At 39.3% G+C, this 14,073-nt stretch overlaps 1 protein-coding gene across 9 annotated transcripts in view; it reads left to right on the top strand.

Annotated features, from left to right (window-relative positions):
* neo1a (neogenin 1a) overlaps window positions 1-14,073 on the top strand; it is a 479,989-nt gene that overhangs the window by 350,706 nt on the left and 115,210 nt on the right. For 5 of the 9 annotated variants that reach the window (XM_061887530.1, XM_061887532.1, XM_061887531.1 and 2 more), the window contains exon 8: window positions 13,050-13,284. In XM_061887530.1, coding sequence (XP_061743514.1) covers window positions 13,050-13,284 — 235 coding nt within the window. The remainder of the gene's footprint in view (window positions 1-13,049; window positions 13,285-14,073) is intronic. The other 4 variants (XM_061887535.1, XM_061887537.1, XM_061887533.1 and 1 more) reach the window with 1 other exon arrangement.

The following is a 14,073-nucleotide window of genomic DNA, read 5'->3' as shown; positions in this document are numbered from 1 at the left end:
GGAAATTGGTTAAAAAAAATACATGTTCTTTTTTCTTCAACATCAAGGTATATATTGACGCTTGCATAGGTTTGGTGATAATGTTCCCCTTTAACTTGGTGACGAGGAAAGCAATTCATTTTAGTTAAGCTCATGATAAAGGCGTGCAAATTTCCTTCAGAACCACAAAGAACCAAAAAGTTTTGCTTCATTTGTCTTTTAAGGTCTTACTTAAAAAAAAAAAAAAGAAATTGCTTTCCTGTTTGTGGTTCACTTGGATGTCCTGACTTGTCTTGCTATCCCGTCTCGCCAGTTGTTAAAGTGAGCCGTTGGGGCGAGCGGGGTGGGGGGGGCGAAAAAAGCCCGTAGTCGTCAGAAGTTGCTCTCAGCTGCCAATAATTTTCCGCAACATTTACCTCAGAACCATTAAAGCAATTACTGGTTTTTGTTGTACCCTCACGCTGAATTGAAACCTCATCATTTTTATCTTTGCACGGAGGGAACTTAATTCTTCCACCTGATTAGTTCCTTGAAGCACAAGCATGCAACCAAGCGGTCCGCCAGTGTGCATGTTTTCTCTAAAAGCCGCACGCCGTGCTTTTGACTACATTGTTCATTCTTTTTGCGCCAAATCAAAGTAAATGACTCCGTAATGGACCATTAGCGTCGTGCTGGAGCTGTTTCCGATGTACTACCCATTACCAAAGACAATTACAAATGACGGATTATCCTGAGGATATATCTTTTTTTTTTTCTTTTTTTTTTTTTCGAGAACCTGGCTGCATTTCCTCAGTGGTCCTGGTGCTGTTTGTGCTCCTGGCAGATACGAATGCCTTCTTTTAGTGGAGTGCTTTAGCCTTATCTGGGCACTGAGACCATTTGATGAACTACTTAAAGTTAAGCGTCAGGGGTCACACCTCCTGGGAGAAACAGCCGAGTGCACGCAGTTAGAAACACAATTTAAAAGTTGAGAAGAGCTTGATTGTGTCTGGATGCTATCTGGGGCTGTCTTTCTCTTTATTTTACTACAGTTTTTTTTTTACTATCAGCTATAGACAGGAGGCCCTTGCAGCTCTTACAAAGCCATTACAATATATCTCGGCAGAGTTTGGGCAAACAGGTGCCTTCCAAATTTAGGAGAGCCCTTTTCAGCTTACGGCGGCAGCTGTGAAGAACGCCGCCTTTGACCAAGAGTTTTTTACCGCCCTCTAGAAGGCAGCCAAAAATATCTATTTTTCGGCTGCAGCGGTACTCAGTTGTAATACACTTTTCCACCACTTGTGGCAGTAATGACGACATCAAACAAACAAAAAAAAAACTGGCGCTTAAGTCATAGAAAAGTTTCTTTAAGCGCAAAAAATATGACTAAAATGTTGAAGGTGTATTTTCATTTGAACGTTCCATCCATCCATCCATTTTCTACCGCTTGTCCCCTTTGGTGTCGCGGGGGGCGCTGGTGCCTATCTCAGCTACAATCGGGCGTAAGGCGGTGTACACCCTGGACAAGTCGCTAGCTCATCGCATTGAACGTTCATTTTGTTCAATTTTGTGTATTCATATTAACCATCACAACTGCATGTACATTTATGTGTTATCAGTTATTTGTGGCAGTAATGACAATATCAAACAAACAGAAGAAGTCTGGAGATAAAGTCATAGAGACGTTTTTTTTTAACCGCAAACAATATGACTAAAATTGTGAAGCTGTAGTTTTATTTGAACGTTGTTTTTGTTCAATTTTGTGTATTCATTTTAGCCATAATAACTGAACGTAAATGTATTTGTTATCAGTTATTTGTGGCAGTAATGACAATATCAAACAAACAGAAGTAGTCTGGGGCTAAAGTCATAGAGAAATGTCTTTAAGCGCAGAAAATATGACTAAAATGGTGAAGCTGCATTTTCATTTGAACGTTCATTTTGTTCAATTTTGTGTATTCATTTTAGTAATTATAACTGCATGTAAATGTATTTGTTAGCAGTTATTTGTGGCAGTATTGACAATATCAAACAAAAGGAAGAAGTCTAGAGCTAAAGTCATAGTGAAGTTTATTTAAGCGCAGAAATATGACTAAAATGGTGAAGCTGTAGTTTTATTCGGACGTTCATTTTGTTCAATTTTGTGTGTTAATTTTAGCCATCATAACTGCATGTAAATGTATTTGTTACCAGTTATTTGTGGCAGTAATGACAATATCAAACAAAGAATAGAAGTCTGAAGATAAAGTCATAGAGACGTTGTTTTTTAACCGCAAAAAATATGACTAAACATGTGAAGCTGTAGTTTCATTTGAACATTAATTTTGTTCAATGTTGTGTATTCATTTTAGCCATCATAACTGCATGTAAATATATTTGTTATCACTTATGTGTGGCAGTAATGACAATACCAAACAAACAGAAGAAGTCTGGGGCTAAAGTCATAGAGAAAGTTCTTTAAGGGCAGAAAATATGACTAAAATGGTGAAGCTGTATTTTCATTTCAACCTTAGTTTTGTTAAATTTTGTGTATTCAGTTTAGCTATCATAACTGCATGTTCATGTATTTGTTATCAGTTATTTGTGGCAGTAATGACAATCTCAAACAAACAGAAGAAGTCTGGAGATAAAGTCATTCAGACATTTTTTTAAACGCAAAAAATATGACTAAAATAGTGAAACTGTAGTTTCATTCGAACATTAATTTTGTTCAATGTTGTGTATTCATTTTAGCCATCATAACTGCATGTAAATATATTTGTTATCACTTATGTGTGGCAGTAATGACAATATCAAACAAACAGAAGAAGTCTGGGGCTAAAGTCATAGAGAAATTTCTTTAAGCGCAGAAAATATGACTAAAATGGTGAAGCTGTATTTTCATTTCAACCTTAGTTTTGTTAAATTTTGTGTATTTAGTTTAGCCATCATAACTGCATGTTCATGTATTTGTTATCAGTTATTTGTGGCAGTAATGACAATATCAAACAAACAGAAGAAGTCTGGAGATAAAGTCATTCAGACATTTTTTTAAACGCAAAAAATATGACTAAAATTGTGAAACTGTAGTTTCATTTGAACAATAATTATGTTCAATTTTGTGTATTCATACTAACCCTGTACATTTATTTGTTGACAAAAATGATGAAACTGTATTTTCATTCGAACTTTAGTTTTATTGATAGTTAATTTTATTCCATTTTGTATATTCATTTGAACTATCGTAACTGTATGTAAAAAAACTATTTTTTATCAGTTATATATGTTATTTATGCGGTATATTTTGGTTAGTACTTATTTTCTTAATCAGCCTGACCTAAGCCTTAGGTTAAATACATGATAATCTGGCTTCATATCTTTTGACAAAGCTGTAAACTGTAAGTAGGTTAGATATAAGTATTGAATACTATCAAAATAAAGAGTAAGATTAATGATTTTGTGTTAATATTGGAGTTGTGGAAAAGTTGGACCCCCGAGGTCAAAAAGGTTGAGAGCCCCTGCCAGAGGCAACCACAATTCCGATACCTTTCAGCAAGGCATCTAACTCCCACAGTTGCTTCCGGTCACTGTTCCACTATGCAACTAATTAGAATAGAGAATAGGCCCTCTATTCCACATACAGTACATTTGTCAGTTGAATATTAAGACAAATGCTGTACTCTGCATGTCTTTTTTTTTTCCACTACTGTAATATGTATTGGTGGCCCAGATATATTATGCAGATTTGAAGTAACCTTCCTCATTAAGCCTTAATACCGGCTATTCATTACCTCCGGCACAAAGACTAATGGCACAATTAATCAGCTATGAATAGAGTTGGGCGATGGCGGTAGGAGGCTGACATCTCCTTACTGTAACAACCTCAGGCCTGCGTGTACAAGACAGATTGGACAGAGAAACACTGGATACTCTGCTGCATGTCAATTACCTGCAGATGATGTGAGGATGGAAGCTTCATTAGTGCCTCGGTCTATCCCACAAGGCTCTGCTCTGCCTTTGGGCTGGGGGTTATGATTGAAAACTGTATCAGTATATGTCTTCTATATCAGGCAAAATTGATAAATATTGATATTTTTTATGACCTGTCGAATACAAGGACCAAAAGACATATATAATAAATGTAAACATTTTTATTTCAAAAGCAACCGTCCTCTGATTATAATCCCCTGCAGCTATCAAATCAGAAAGGAAATGTCAACACAAAACAGTCAAACAATGTAAACAAAAGTCTAAAATCACATTGAACCTCTTAAAATTAGGGTGCAAAAGTAAGGAAAATGTCAGGAATGCTTAAAGTGTAACAAAATAGTGCAAGGTGTGAAAATGTAAAACATTGAAGAACTATTTATTCTGATTACGAGTGCCTTAGTCTGACTGAGGTCCTTTTGAAAAAAATCTCCAAAAACTGGCATACACTCTCGGCGACTTTTCCTGTTTAATCCCCAATTTATTCGCTTTTTGCAGCTGTCATTTTTAGTTTATTTTCTCATTTTTAGTTTATTTTAAAGGGGAACAATATCACAATTTCAAAAGGGTTAAAAACAATAAAAATCAGTTCCCAGTGGCTTGTTGTATTTTTTGAAGTTTTTTTCAAAAGTTTACCGGTCCCGGAAAATATCCCTAAATAAAGCTTTAAAGTGCCTTATTTTCGCTATCTTCGAAACCACTATCCATTTCCCTGTGACGTCATACAGGGCTGCCAATACAAACAACATGGCGATTACCACAGCAAGATATAGCGACATTAGCTCGGATTCAGACTCTGATTTCAGCGGCTTAAGCGATTCAACAGATTACGCATGTATTGAAACAGATGGTCGCAGTATGGAGGCAGATAGCGAAAACGAAATTGAAGAAGAAACTGAAGCTATTGAGCGAATAGCTATTGACGCTATTCGGCCATAGCGTGGGTGTACCTAATGAAGTGGCCCATAGCATGGCTGCCTTATTAGCATCGCCGGTAAAATGTGCGGACCAAACGATCAGGACTTTCGCATCTTGTGACACTGGAGCAACCTAAACATGTCGATTGGTAAGTGTTTGTTTCGCATTAAATGTGGGTATCTAGTTTCAAATGTACATACAGCTAGCGTAAATAGCATGTTAGCATCGATCAGCGTAGCATGTTAGCGTCGATTAGCTGGCAGTCATGCCATGACCAAATATGTCAGATTAGCACATAAGTCAACAACATCAACAAAACTCACCTTTGTGATATCGTTGACTTAATCGTTGCAAATGCATCTGCAGGTTATCCATACATCTCTGTACCATGTCCGTCTTAGCATCGCCGGTCAAATGTGAAGACACTTTGGTACATTCAATGGGGGTCTGGTGGCAGATTTCTTGCCAGTGGTGCAACTTGAATCCCTCCCTGTTAGTGTTGTTACACCCTCCGACAACACACCGACGAGGCATGATGTCTCCAAGGTTCCAAAAAATAGTCGAAAAAACGGAAAATAACAGAGCTGAGACCCGGTGTTTGTAATGTGAAAATGAAAATGGCGGGTGTATTACCTTGGTGACATCGTGTTCTGACGTCATCGCTACAAGACTGATCAACAGAAAGGCGTTTAATTCGCCAAAATTCACCCATTTAGAGTTTGGAAATCGGTTAAAAAAATACATAGTCTTTTTTTCTGCAACATCAAGGTATATATTGACGCTTGCATAGGTTTGGTGATAATGTTCCCCTTTAAGCAATCTCAATCCCCCGCGAGACAACAAGATGACGCAACCTGAGTCTGTTACCTGATTGGTTGGTAGCATGTCACTCCCACTGATCAGTGATGTCATGTTGCTCGGTTACCACAGAGCGAGTGACTTTGTTCATTACACATCTACCGAATTCGGAGGTCTCAAGGTTGGCAGGTATGCGAACCCCTTATTTGAGTTATTTGAACCCAAAATTTTGGGTTAATTTTTTTCAACCCAACTTTTGCGTTGAATGATTTAACCAAAAAGTTGAGTTATGATAACTTAATTTTGGGTTATTTCCCAGCCAAACTCGCGGGTTGAATTATTTATTCCAAAAGTTGAGTTATGCTCACTACAATGTTGGGTTATTCCAAACCCAACTATTGGATTGCACAATTTAGCGCTCCTTGACCCAATAGTTGGGTAAAAATTGTTAATTTTACTGGTGGTTTGTCCTACCTCTTCCCAACTACTGATCAATATGACTTTTATTCCATTAAAATATACTCCAAAGCAAGATATGAGTAAAATTTTATTTTTCTCTAAAATTTCCATGTATGTTCATAATAGTCCTATACAGCATGCTCAAATATGTTCATGTACATAAAATGTGTGATTGTAAACACTATTAATGAGATTAATTCGTAATAAAATTCCCTTACTGAAAAAAGTACCTATTTAAAAAAAAAAATTTGCATTTTACCCTATAATGCTTTGCTTATTGAAAAAAAAAACCAAAAATGGTTCATAGTTTTGAAAACCCAGAAATTGAGTTAAAATAATTCTCTTATAAACCAAAAAAAGTATTGCTCTTCATAAAAATAACTCCAAAATTCAACCCAACACTAGCAACTCATAAATTGGGTTCCCAAAATAACCCAGCATTTTTTAGTGTGCACACTGACACACGCATATAGATCTAGACCAGGGGTCACCAACCTTTTTGAAACCAAGAGCTACTTTGTGGGTACTGATTAATGCGAAGTGCTAATAGTTTGATACACACCTAAATAAATTGCCAGAAATAGCTAATTTGCTCAATTTCCCTTTAATAAATAAATCTATATATATATATATATATATATACAAAAAAAAGGGTATTTCTGTCTGTCATTCCGTCGTACATTTTGTTTCCTTTTACAGAAGGTTTTTTGTAGGGAATAAATGATGAAAAAAAAACACTTAATTGAACGATTTAAAAGAGGAGAAAACACGAAAAAAATGAAAATAAAATTTTGAAACATAGTTTATCTTCGATTTCGACTCTTTAAAATTCAAATCTTTTTGAAAAAATTAAAAAAATAATTTATGGAACATTAGTCATTTTTCCTGATTAAGATTAATTTTAGAATTTTGATGGCATGTTTTAAATGGGTTAAAATCCAATCTGCACTTTGTTATAATATACAACAAATTGGACCAAGCTATATTTCTAACAAAGAGAAATCATTATTTCTTCTAGATTTTCCAGAACAAAAATTTTAAAAGAAATTCAAAAGACTTTGAAATAAGATTTAAATTTGATTCTACAGATTTTCTAGATTTGCCAGGATATATATTTTTTTAATTTTAATCACAATAAGTTTGAAGAGATATTTCACAAATATTCTTTGTCGAAAAAACAGAAGCTAAACTGAAGAATTTTAATTTATTTATTATTCTTTACAAAAAAAAAATATTGATAATATTGATTTAAATTGTCAGGAAAGAAGAGGAAGGAATTTAAAAGGTAAAAAGGTATATGTGATTAAAAGTCCTAAAATCATTTTTAAGGTTGTATTTTTTTCTCTAAAATTGTCTTTCTGAAAGTTATGAGAAGCAAAGTAAAAAAAATAATAAATGTATATAAACAAGAGAAGACCAAGTCTTTAAAATATTTTCTTGGATTTTCAAATTCTATTTGAGTTTTGTCTCTCTTAGAATTAAAAATGTTGAGCAAAGCGAGACCAGCTTGCTAGTGAATAAATACAATCTTAAAAAAAAGAGGGACGTTCACTGGTAAGTGCTGCTATTTGAGCTATTTTTAGAACATGCCAGCGGGCTACTCATCTGGTCCTTACGGGCTACCTGGTGCCCGCGGGCACCGCGTTGGTGACCCCTGATCTAGACCCACACTGACCCTTGTTTGTCACCTTCACAGTCAAAGGACAATGTGTTGAACAATGCATTTTACTATAATTTATGATATATGTTCATGACTGTGAATTTTGTGATTAATACATGGATCTGTGTGCAACTTTGTGAGCTAAATTAGTGGTTTTGTCCCAATGATGTTACAGAATAATTTATACACCGGCTAATTCCCGCACATTCGGTCCAGAAACGACACAAGCTGACAGTTACCGTGCTACTTTGTTGTATTTATCCTTTGTCCCCGTCGCTTCCTTGCACGCAAATAGCAACGTCACGCACGTTGACATTCTTTTCCATATGGTTTTGTCTCGTCCACTTGCCAAGCAAACGGAAAGCGGAGCTCACTGCTTCTTGCCACAGATTGTCAGATTCCTTCCAAAACCACCCTCGTCAAATTAAATCACTTTCTGCAGCCAGGCTGTGGAATGAGATGGAAAAGTGTTTTTTGGGGGCTGGGGGAGTCATCTGGTGTGTCTGGAGGGAGCATACAGCCTTCAGTGTCAATATTTGTGTGCCGTAATTCACAGAACATGCAGATCGACATCTACAATACATCATAATGTTGCAGTATCACAACAAAATGGACAACAGTTGTGTAAAATCAGGGATATTCAAATAAACGGTGTCACATTTGCAAAAAGCTAAGCACCTTGGGGCCTTACTCATCCCTTCACTATTTGTCTTATTTTGTATATTCCGGTAGACATTTGAGTTTGTTCAATTTATTATGTCAGAGTTGCAAGAGCGTTCTTCTGTTTTTAAGAACCTTCCGCGAAAAATGTTTTATATACAGCAGTGGGTCTTAACCTGGGCTTCACGGTGGCAGAGGGGTTAGTGCGTCTGCCTCACAATACGAAGGTCCTGCAGTCCTGGGTTCAAATCCAGGCTCGGGATCTTTCTGTGTGGAGTTTGCATGTTCTCCCCGTGAATGCGTGGGTTCCCTCCGGGTACTCCGGCTTCCTCCCACTTCCAAAGACATGCACCTGGGGATAGGTTGATTGGCAACACTAAATTGGCCCTAGTGTGTGAATGTGAGTGTGAATGTTGTCTGTCTATCTGTGTTGGCCCTGCGATGAGGTGGCGACTTGTCCAGGGTGTACCCCGCCTTCCGCCCGATTGTAGCTGAGATAGGCGCCAGCGACCCCGAAAGGGAATAAGTGGTAGAAAATGGATGGATGGATGGGTCTTAACCTTGTTGGAGGTACCGAACCCCACCAGTTTCATATGCGCATTCACCGAACCCCTTCATTAGTGAAAAGTAAAATGTTAATTTTTTTCAAATTCTAGACAAAGTTATTTGTTTTTGGTAACACTTTAGTATACGGAACATATTCTAAATAACAAAGACTTAATTTTGTCATTATCTGGGGTCTGGATGATGTTTAGTTCCTGTCTGCGCTCCCTTGTTTTGTTTGGTTACCATGCCGACTTATAATTTTCACCTGCCTCTGGTCTTCGGACCGTGCGCCTGTTTATAATCAAGACCTTAATTTAAGCCTGTCTTTGCCAGTCAGTCGGCCTGGCGTCGTTGCTTTTTTTCATGCGATACTACAGTTTGTAGTATCGCATACAGTTCATGCGATACTACAGTTCGTAGTATCGCATGAAACTGAAGTGAAGCCACCGGAATGAGAATCAGCAGCTCCAAGTCCGAGTCCATGGTTCTCGCCCGGAAAAGGGTGGAGTGCCATCTCCGGGTTGGGGAGGAGACCCTGCCCCAAGTGGAGGAGTTCAAGTACCTAGGAGTCTTGTTCACGAGTGGGGGAAGAGTGGATCGTGAGATCGACAGGCGGATCGGTACGGCGTCTTCAGTAATGCGGACGTTGTATCGATCCGTTGTGGCGAAGAAGGAGCTGAGCCGGAAGGCAAAGCTCTCAATTTACCGGTCGATCTACGTTCCCATCCTCACCTATGGTCATGAGCTTTGGGTCAAGACCGAAAGGATAAGATCACGGGTACAAGCGGCCAGAAATGAGTTTCCTCCGCCGTGTGGCGGGGCTCTCCCTTAGAGATAGGGTGAGAAGCTCTGCCATCCGGGAGGAACTCAAAGTAAAGCCGCTGCTCCTTCACATCGAGAGGAGCCAGATGAGGTGGTTCGGGCATCTGGTCAGGATGCCACCTGAACGCCTCCCTTTAGGGCACGTCCAACCGGTAGGAGGCCACGGGGAAGACCCAGGACACGTTGGGAAGACTATGTCTCCCGGCTGGCCTGGGAACGCCTCGGGATCCCCCGGGAAGAGCTAGACGAAGTGGCTGGGGAGAGGGAAGTCTGGGCTTCCCTGCATAGGCTGCTGCCCCCGCGACCCGACCTCTGATAAGTGGAAGATGATGGATTGATGGATGGACTACAGTTCGTCTTGCTCGGTTCATGCCGTGTCCACATAAGTCTTGTTTATTTCTTGCCGCAGTTTTGTGTTTGTTTCGAAGCCATAGTTTATGTTTGTTTGTTTCATGCCACAGCTTTGTGTTTGTTCCACGCCATAGTTTATGTTTGTTTACCTCATGCCTGGCCAAGATTTATCAAGTTAATAAATATGTTCCTACCTGCAAGCCTTGTCCGGAATAGTCCATTTGCATCCCGGGAGAACAAACCTCGCAGTAAACTGCGACCCCTCCGTCATGACATAATGATCATATCCAATCCAATCCAATCCACTTTATTTATATAGCACATTTAAACAACAATAACGTTTCCAAAGTGCTGCACAGCCATGTTAAAAACAATATTAAAAAAAACAATATTATGCTCCACCAATGACTGAATAAAAACAAAAAATAAATAAATATAATACCAACACGGTGTCAGAAGGGTTAGTGCGTCTGCCTCACAATACGAAGTTCCTGCAGTCCTGGGTTCAAATCCAGGCTCGGGATCTTTCTGTGTGGAGTTTGCATGTTCTCCCCGTGACTGCGTGGGTTCCCTCCGGGTACTCCGGCTTCCTCCCACTTCCAAATACATGCACCTGGGGATAGGTTGATTGGCCCTAAATTGGCCCTAGTGTGTGAATGTGAGTGTGAATGTTGTCTGTCTATCTGTGTTGGCCCTGCGATGAGGTGGCGACTTGTCCAGGGTGTACCCCGGCTTCCGCCCGATTGTAGCTGAGATAGGCGCCAGCGCCCCCCGCAACCCCAAAAGGGAATAAGCGGTAGAAAATGAATGGATGGAATACCAACATAAGAAAAAAACAATATGAAAACAAATATGATTAAAAACAATTTTAAAGGGTAAAATCAATTAAAACAGTAAAATACAAATCAAAGTGTTTAAAAAACACAGAGGACAACATAAGTCATAACCAAACAAAACAAGGGAGCGCAAACAGGAACTAAAAGAGTCCAAAAACTAACAAAAAAATAACAAACATAATCCAGACCACAGATCATGACCAATTTAGAGTTATTTGGACACTAAGGGAACATATTCTGAGAAATAAAGACTTAATTTAGAGTTATTTGTTTAGGGCATGGGCGCTCACACTTTTTCTGCAGGCGAGCTACTTTTCAATTGACCAAGTCGAGGAGATCTACCTCATTCCTATTTATAATTTATATTTATTTATTTATGAAAGAGACATTTTTGTTAACAAGTTAATGGTGTTTAATGATAATACAAGCATGTTTAACACACATGGATTCCTTTCTTTCATGAAGACAAGAATATAAGTTGGTGTATTTGATTCTGATGACTTGCATTGATTGGAATTAGACAGTGGTGCTGGTAACGTCCGCATTTTGAAATGGAGGAGAAAAAAAAAAGTCCTCCTTTCTGTCCAATACCACATGAAAGTGGTTGGATTTGGCATCTCATTTGTCCAACTTGCATACTCGTTTTTAAACACTTTGTTATGAGAGTAGCATATGTGTGTGGCCCTTTAATGTCTGGCAGCAGGTGAGTGACGTCAGTGACTGTGCGGGTGGGCAAGCAAGTGAGAAAGCGGTCGCTGAGGGCGGGGGAGAAATACATTGGCATCAAACTCCGTAGCTTGGTAGCTTTTGCACGCTAGCTTTCTGAGTCTCTTATTTTGTTAGCACAGGCAGGATGAAACAGGTCTTTTATGGTGAAGACAGGAACTGTGCAGTTGGTCTTTAGAGTTTTGACAGTAGGTACGGAGTCTCTAGAAATAAAATGTGTTTCTCTGCGTCCGCCCTGTTAGTGATTTTTTTTCTTAAATATGAGCTCGCAGCAGCCAGCGTCATCTCACAAGATCCTCGGGTGCCGAGAATGTCAAACAACTGACGAAAGTGAAGTCTTGGTATGATTGATGATTGCTCATTTTTATGTCTATTTTTTAATGCCTGGCTTGAGATCGACTGACACACCCTCTAAGATCGACCAGTCGATCGCGATTGACGTAATGCGCACCCCTGGTTTAGGGTCAGGGTTAGAGGGTTAGGCCTTAATAAAGACTAGTTAAGATCCAAAATGTTACTAATTTGCATGTTCATAAGCAACTAATTAATGCTGAATATGTTCCCCATACTAAAGTGTTACCATGTTTTTTTTACTGGTGCACAAAATGAACCGTGCATGGACATCACCTTGTTCAAACAACAAAAACAAAACACAGTGCTTAAACTCACAACAAATGACACATCTGCAAATCGGTCTGACTTCTGCTGTTGCCGTATCCGTAATACGCCGATAGGGAAAAGTTTTTATTGACACGATGAGTCGGGTGTGTTTTGACCTCCGCCGAACCCCTGAGGCCGACTCACCGAACCTCTAGGGTTCCATCGAACCCAGGTTTAGAACCACTGATATACAGGGTTTATATGCAGTATATAATTTAGTTAGGTCAATCCCATCTTTAAAAAGACAAAAACCTTATTAATTTGAATGTGTTCTTCTGATCTGGTTTTAACCAAATCCATGCAACAATTAGTAGTTTTACTGCTTGTGAAGGCGACGTTTTGTACGCCGTCTCAGAATGTAGTTGCACTTTGTTGTGTGCTTAGACAGCAGTGTGTAGGCACAGTAGATCTGCATGTGTAGTTCCCCCTTGTATTGTGCTGTTATTTGTCAGCTTTGTGAGTTTAGTACAGCTGTTTTATTTCTGTCTCCTTGTCACGCCGAAAGTCTTTTTTGGTTACGTTGTTGTTATTTTGTTTTTTCTTCTGTTTTTGTTTCCTTCCTTCCTTTCGTTTCACCGTCATTTCCATTTCACCTTCCTGTCCTGTTCTCCTCTTCTGCACACTATTCCTCACCTCGCCTCCCCTCCCCGCCCCCGACTCTCCTCACCTCCTCTTTCCCCCACCCCAAGATGTCGCCCTGCCCCCTCTCCACCCCCCCTCGCTGACTCCTAACACTACTGACCATGTAACACCAGGCTCCGGAGGTGGGGCCAGTCAAGCAGGGCCCACTCCCTCCGCCCCCCGCGATGTGGTGGCTTCGCTGGTTTCCACCCGCTTCATCAAGCTCACCTGGCGCCCGCCGGCTGAACCGCACGGAGACGAGCTAACCTACTCGGTTTTCTACAGCCAGGAGGGCACCAGCAGGTAACACACAGTCTACATTGTGATTGTGCCAGGAGGGCACCTATACTCACCCTCACCTGTGTGAATGCCTTACTAAAGCTCAGAGCACCCTGGAAGTGGTTCATCAAAACAGTTAAAACAGTGCAAGTTTACTAATTAACGCTAATTCCTTTCTTAAAATGTTTTTGTAAGTGAACAAAAAGGTTAAGGTTAAACGATATATGCTGTGTATGTATAAATGTATACATACAGGACTGTCTCAGAAAATTACAATATTGTGATAAAGTCCTTTATTTTCTGTAATGCAACTAAAAACATGAAAGTGTCATACATTCTGGATTCGTTACACATCAACTGAAACATTGCAAGCCTTTTATTATTTTAATATTGCTGATTATGGCATACAGCTTAAGAAAACTCAAAAATCATATTTCAAAAAATTTGAATACATCCTCAGACCAACAGTAAAACAAAATCAAACATTTAAAAATGTCAATTAATGCACTCAGTACCTGGTTGGGAAATCTTTTTGCACGGATTACTGTATCAATGCGGCGTGGCATTGAGGATATCAGTCTGTGGCATTGCTGAGGTGTTATGGAAGCCCAGGATGCTTCAATAGCGGCCTTTAGCTCATTTGCATTATTGAGTCTGGTGTCTTTCAGCTTCTTCTTCACAATTCTCCATTGCAGGAGTGTCAAACTCAAATACAGAGTGGGCCAAAATTTAAAACTGAACAAAGCCGCGGGCCAAGGTTGAACAAATTAACCTTTTAATAGGGAATCAAACAAGTTTTGCAATGAATATTGA

This window comes from Nerophis ophidion, linkage group LG25 (genome assembly GCF_033978795.1).
Source record: "Nerophis ophidion isolate RoL-2023_Sa linkage group LG25, RoL_Noph_v1.0, whole genome shotgun sequence".
Lineage (NCBI taxonomy): Eukaryota > Metazoa > Chordata > Actinopteri > Syngnathiformes > Syngnathidae > Nerophis > Nerophis ophidion.
The sequence above is the reverse complement of the archived record's forward strand: the minus strand, read 5'-3'. Positions and strand labels throughout refer to the sequence as shown.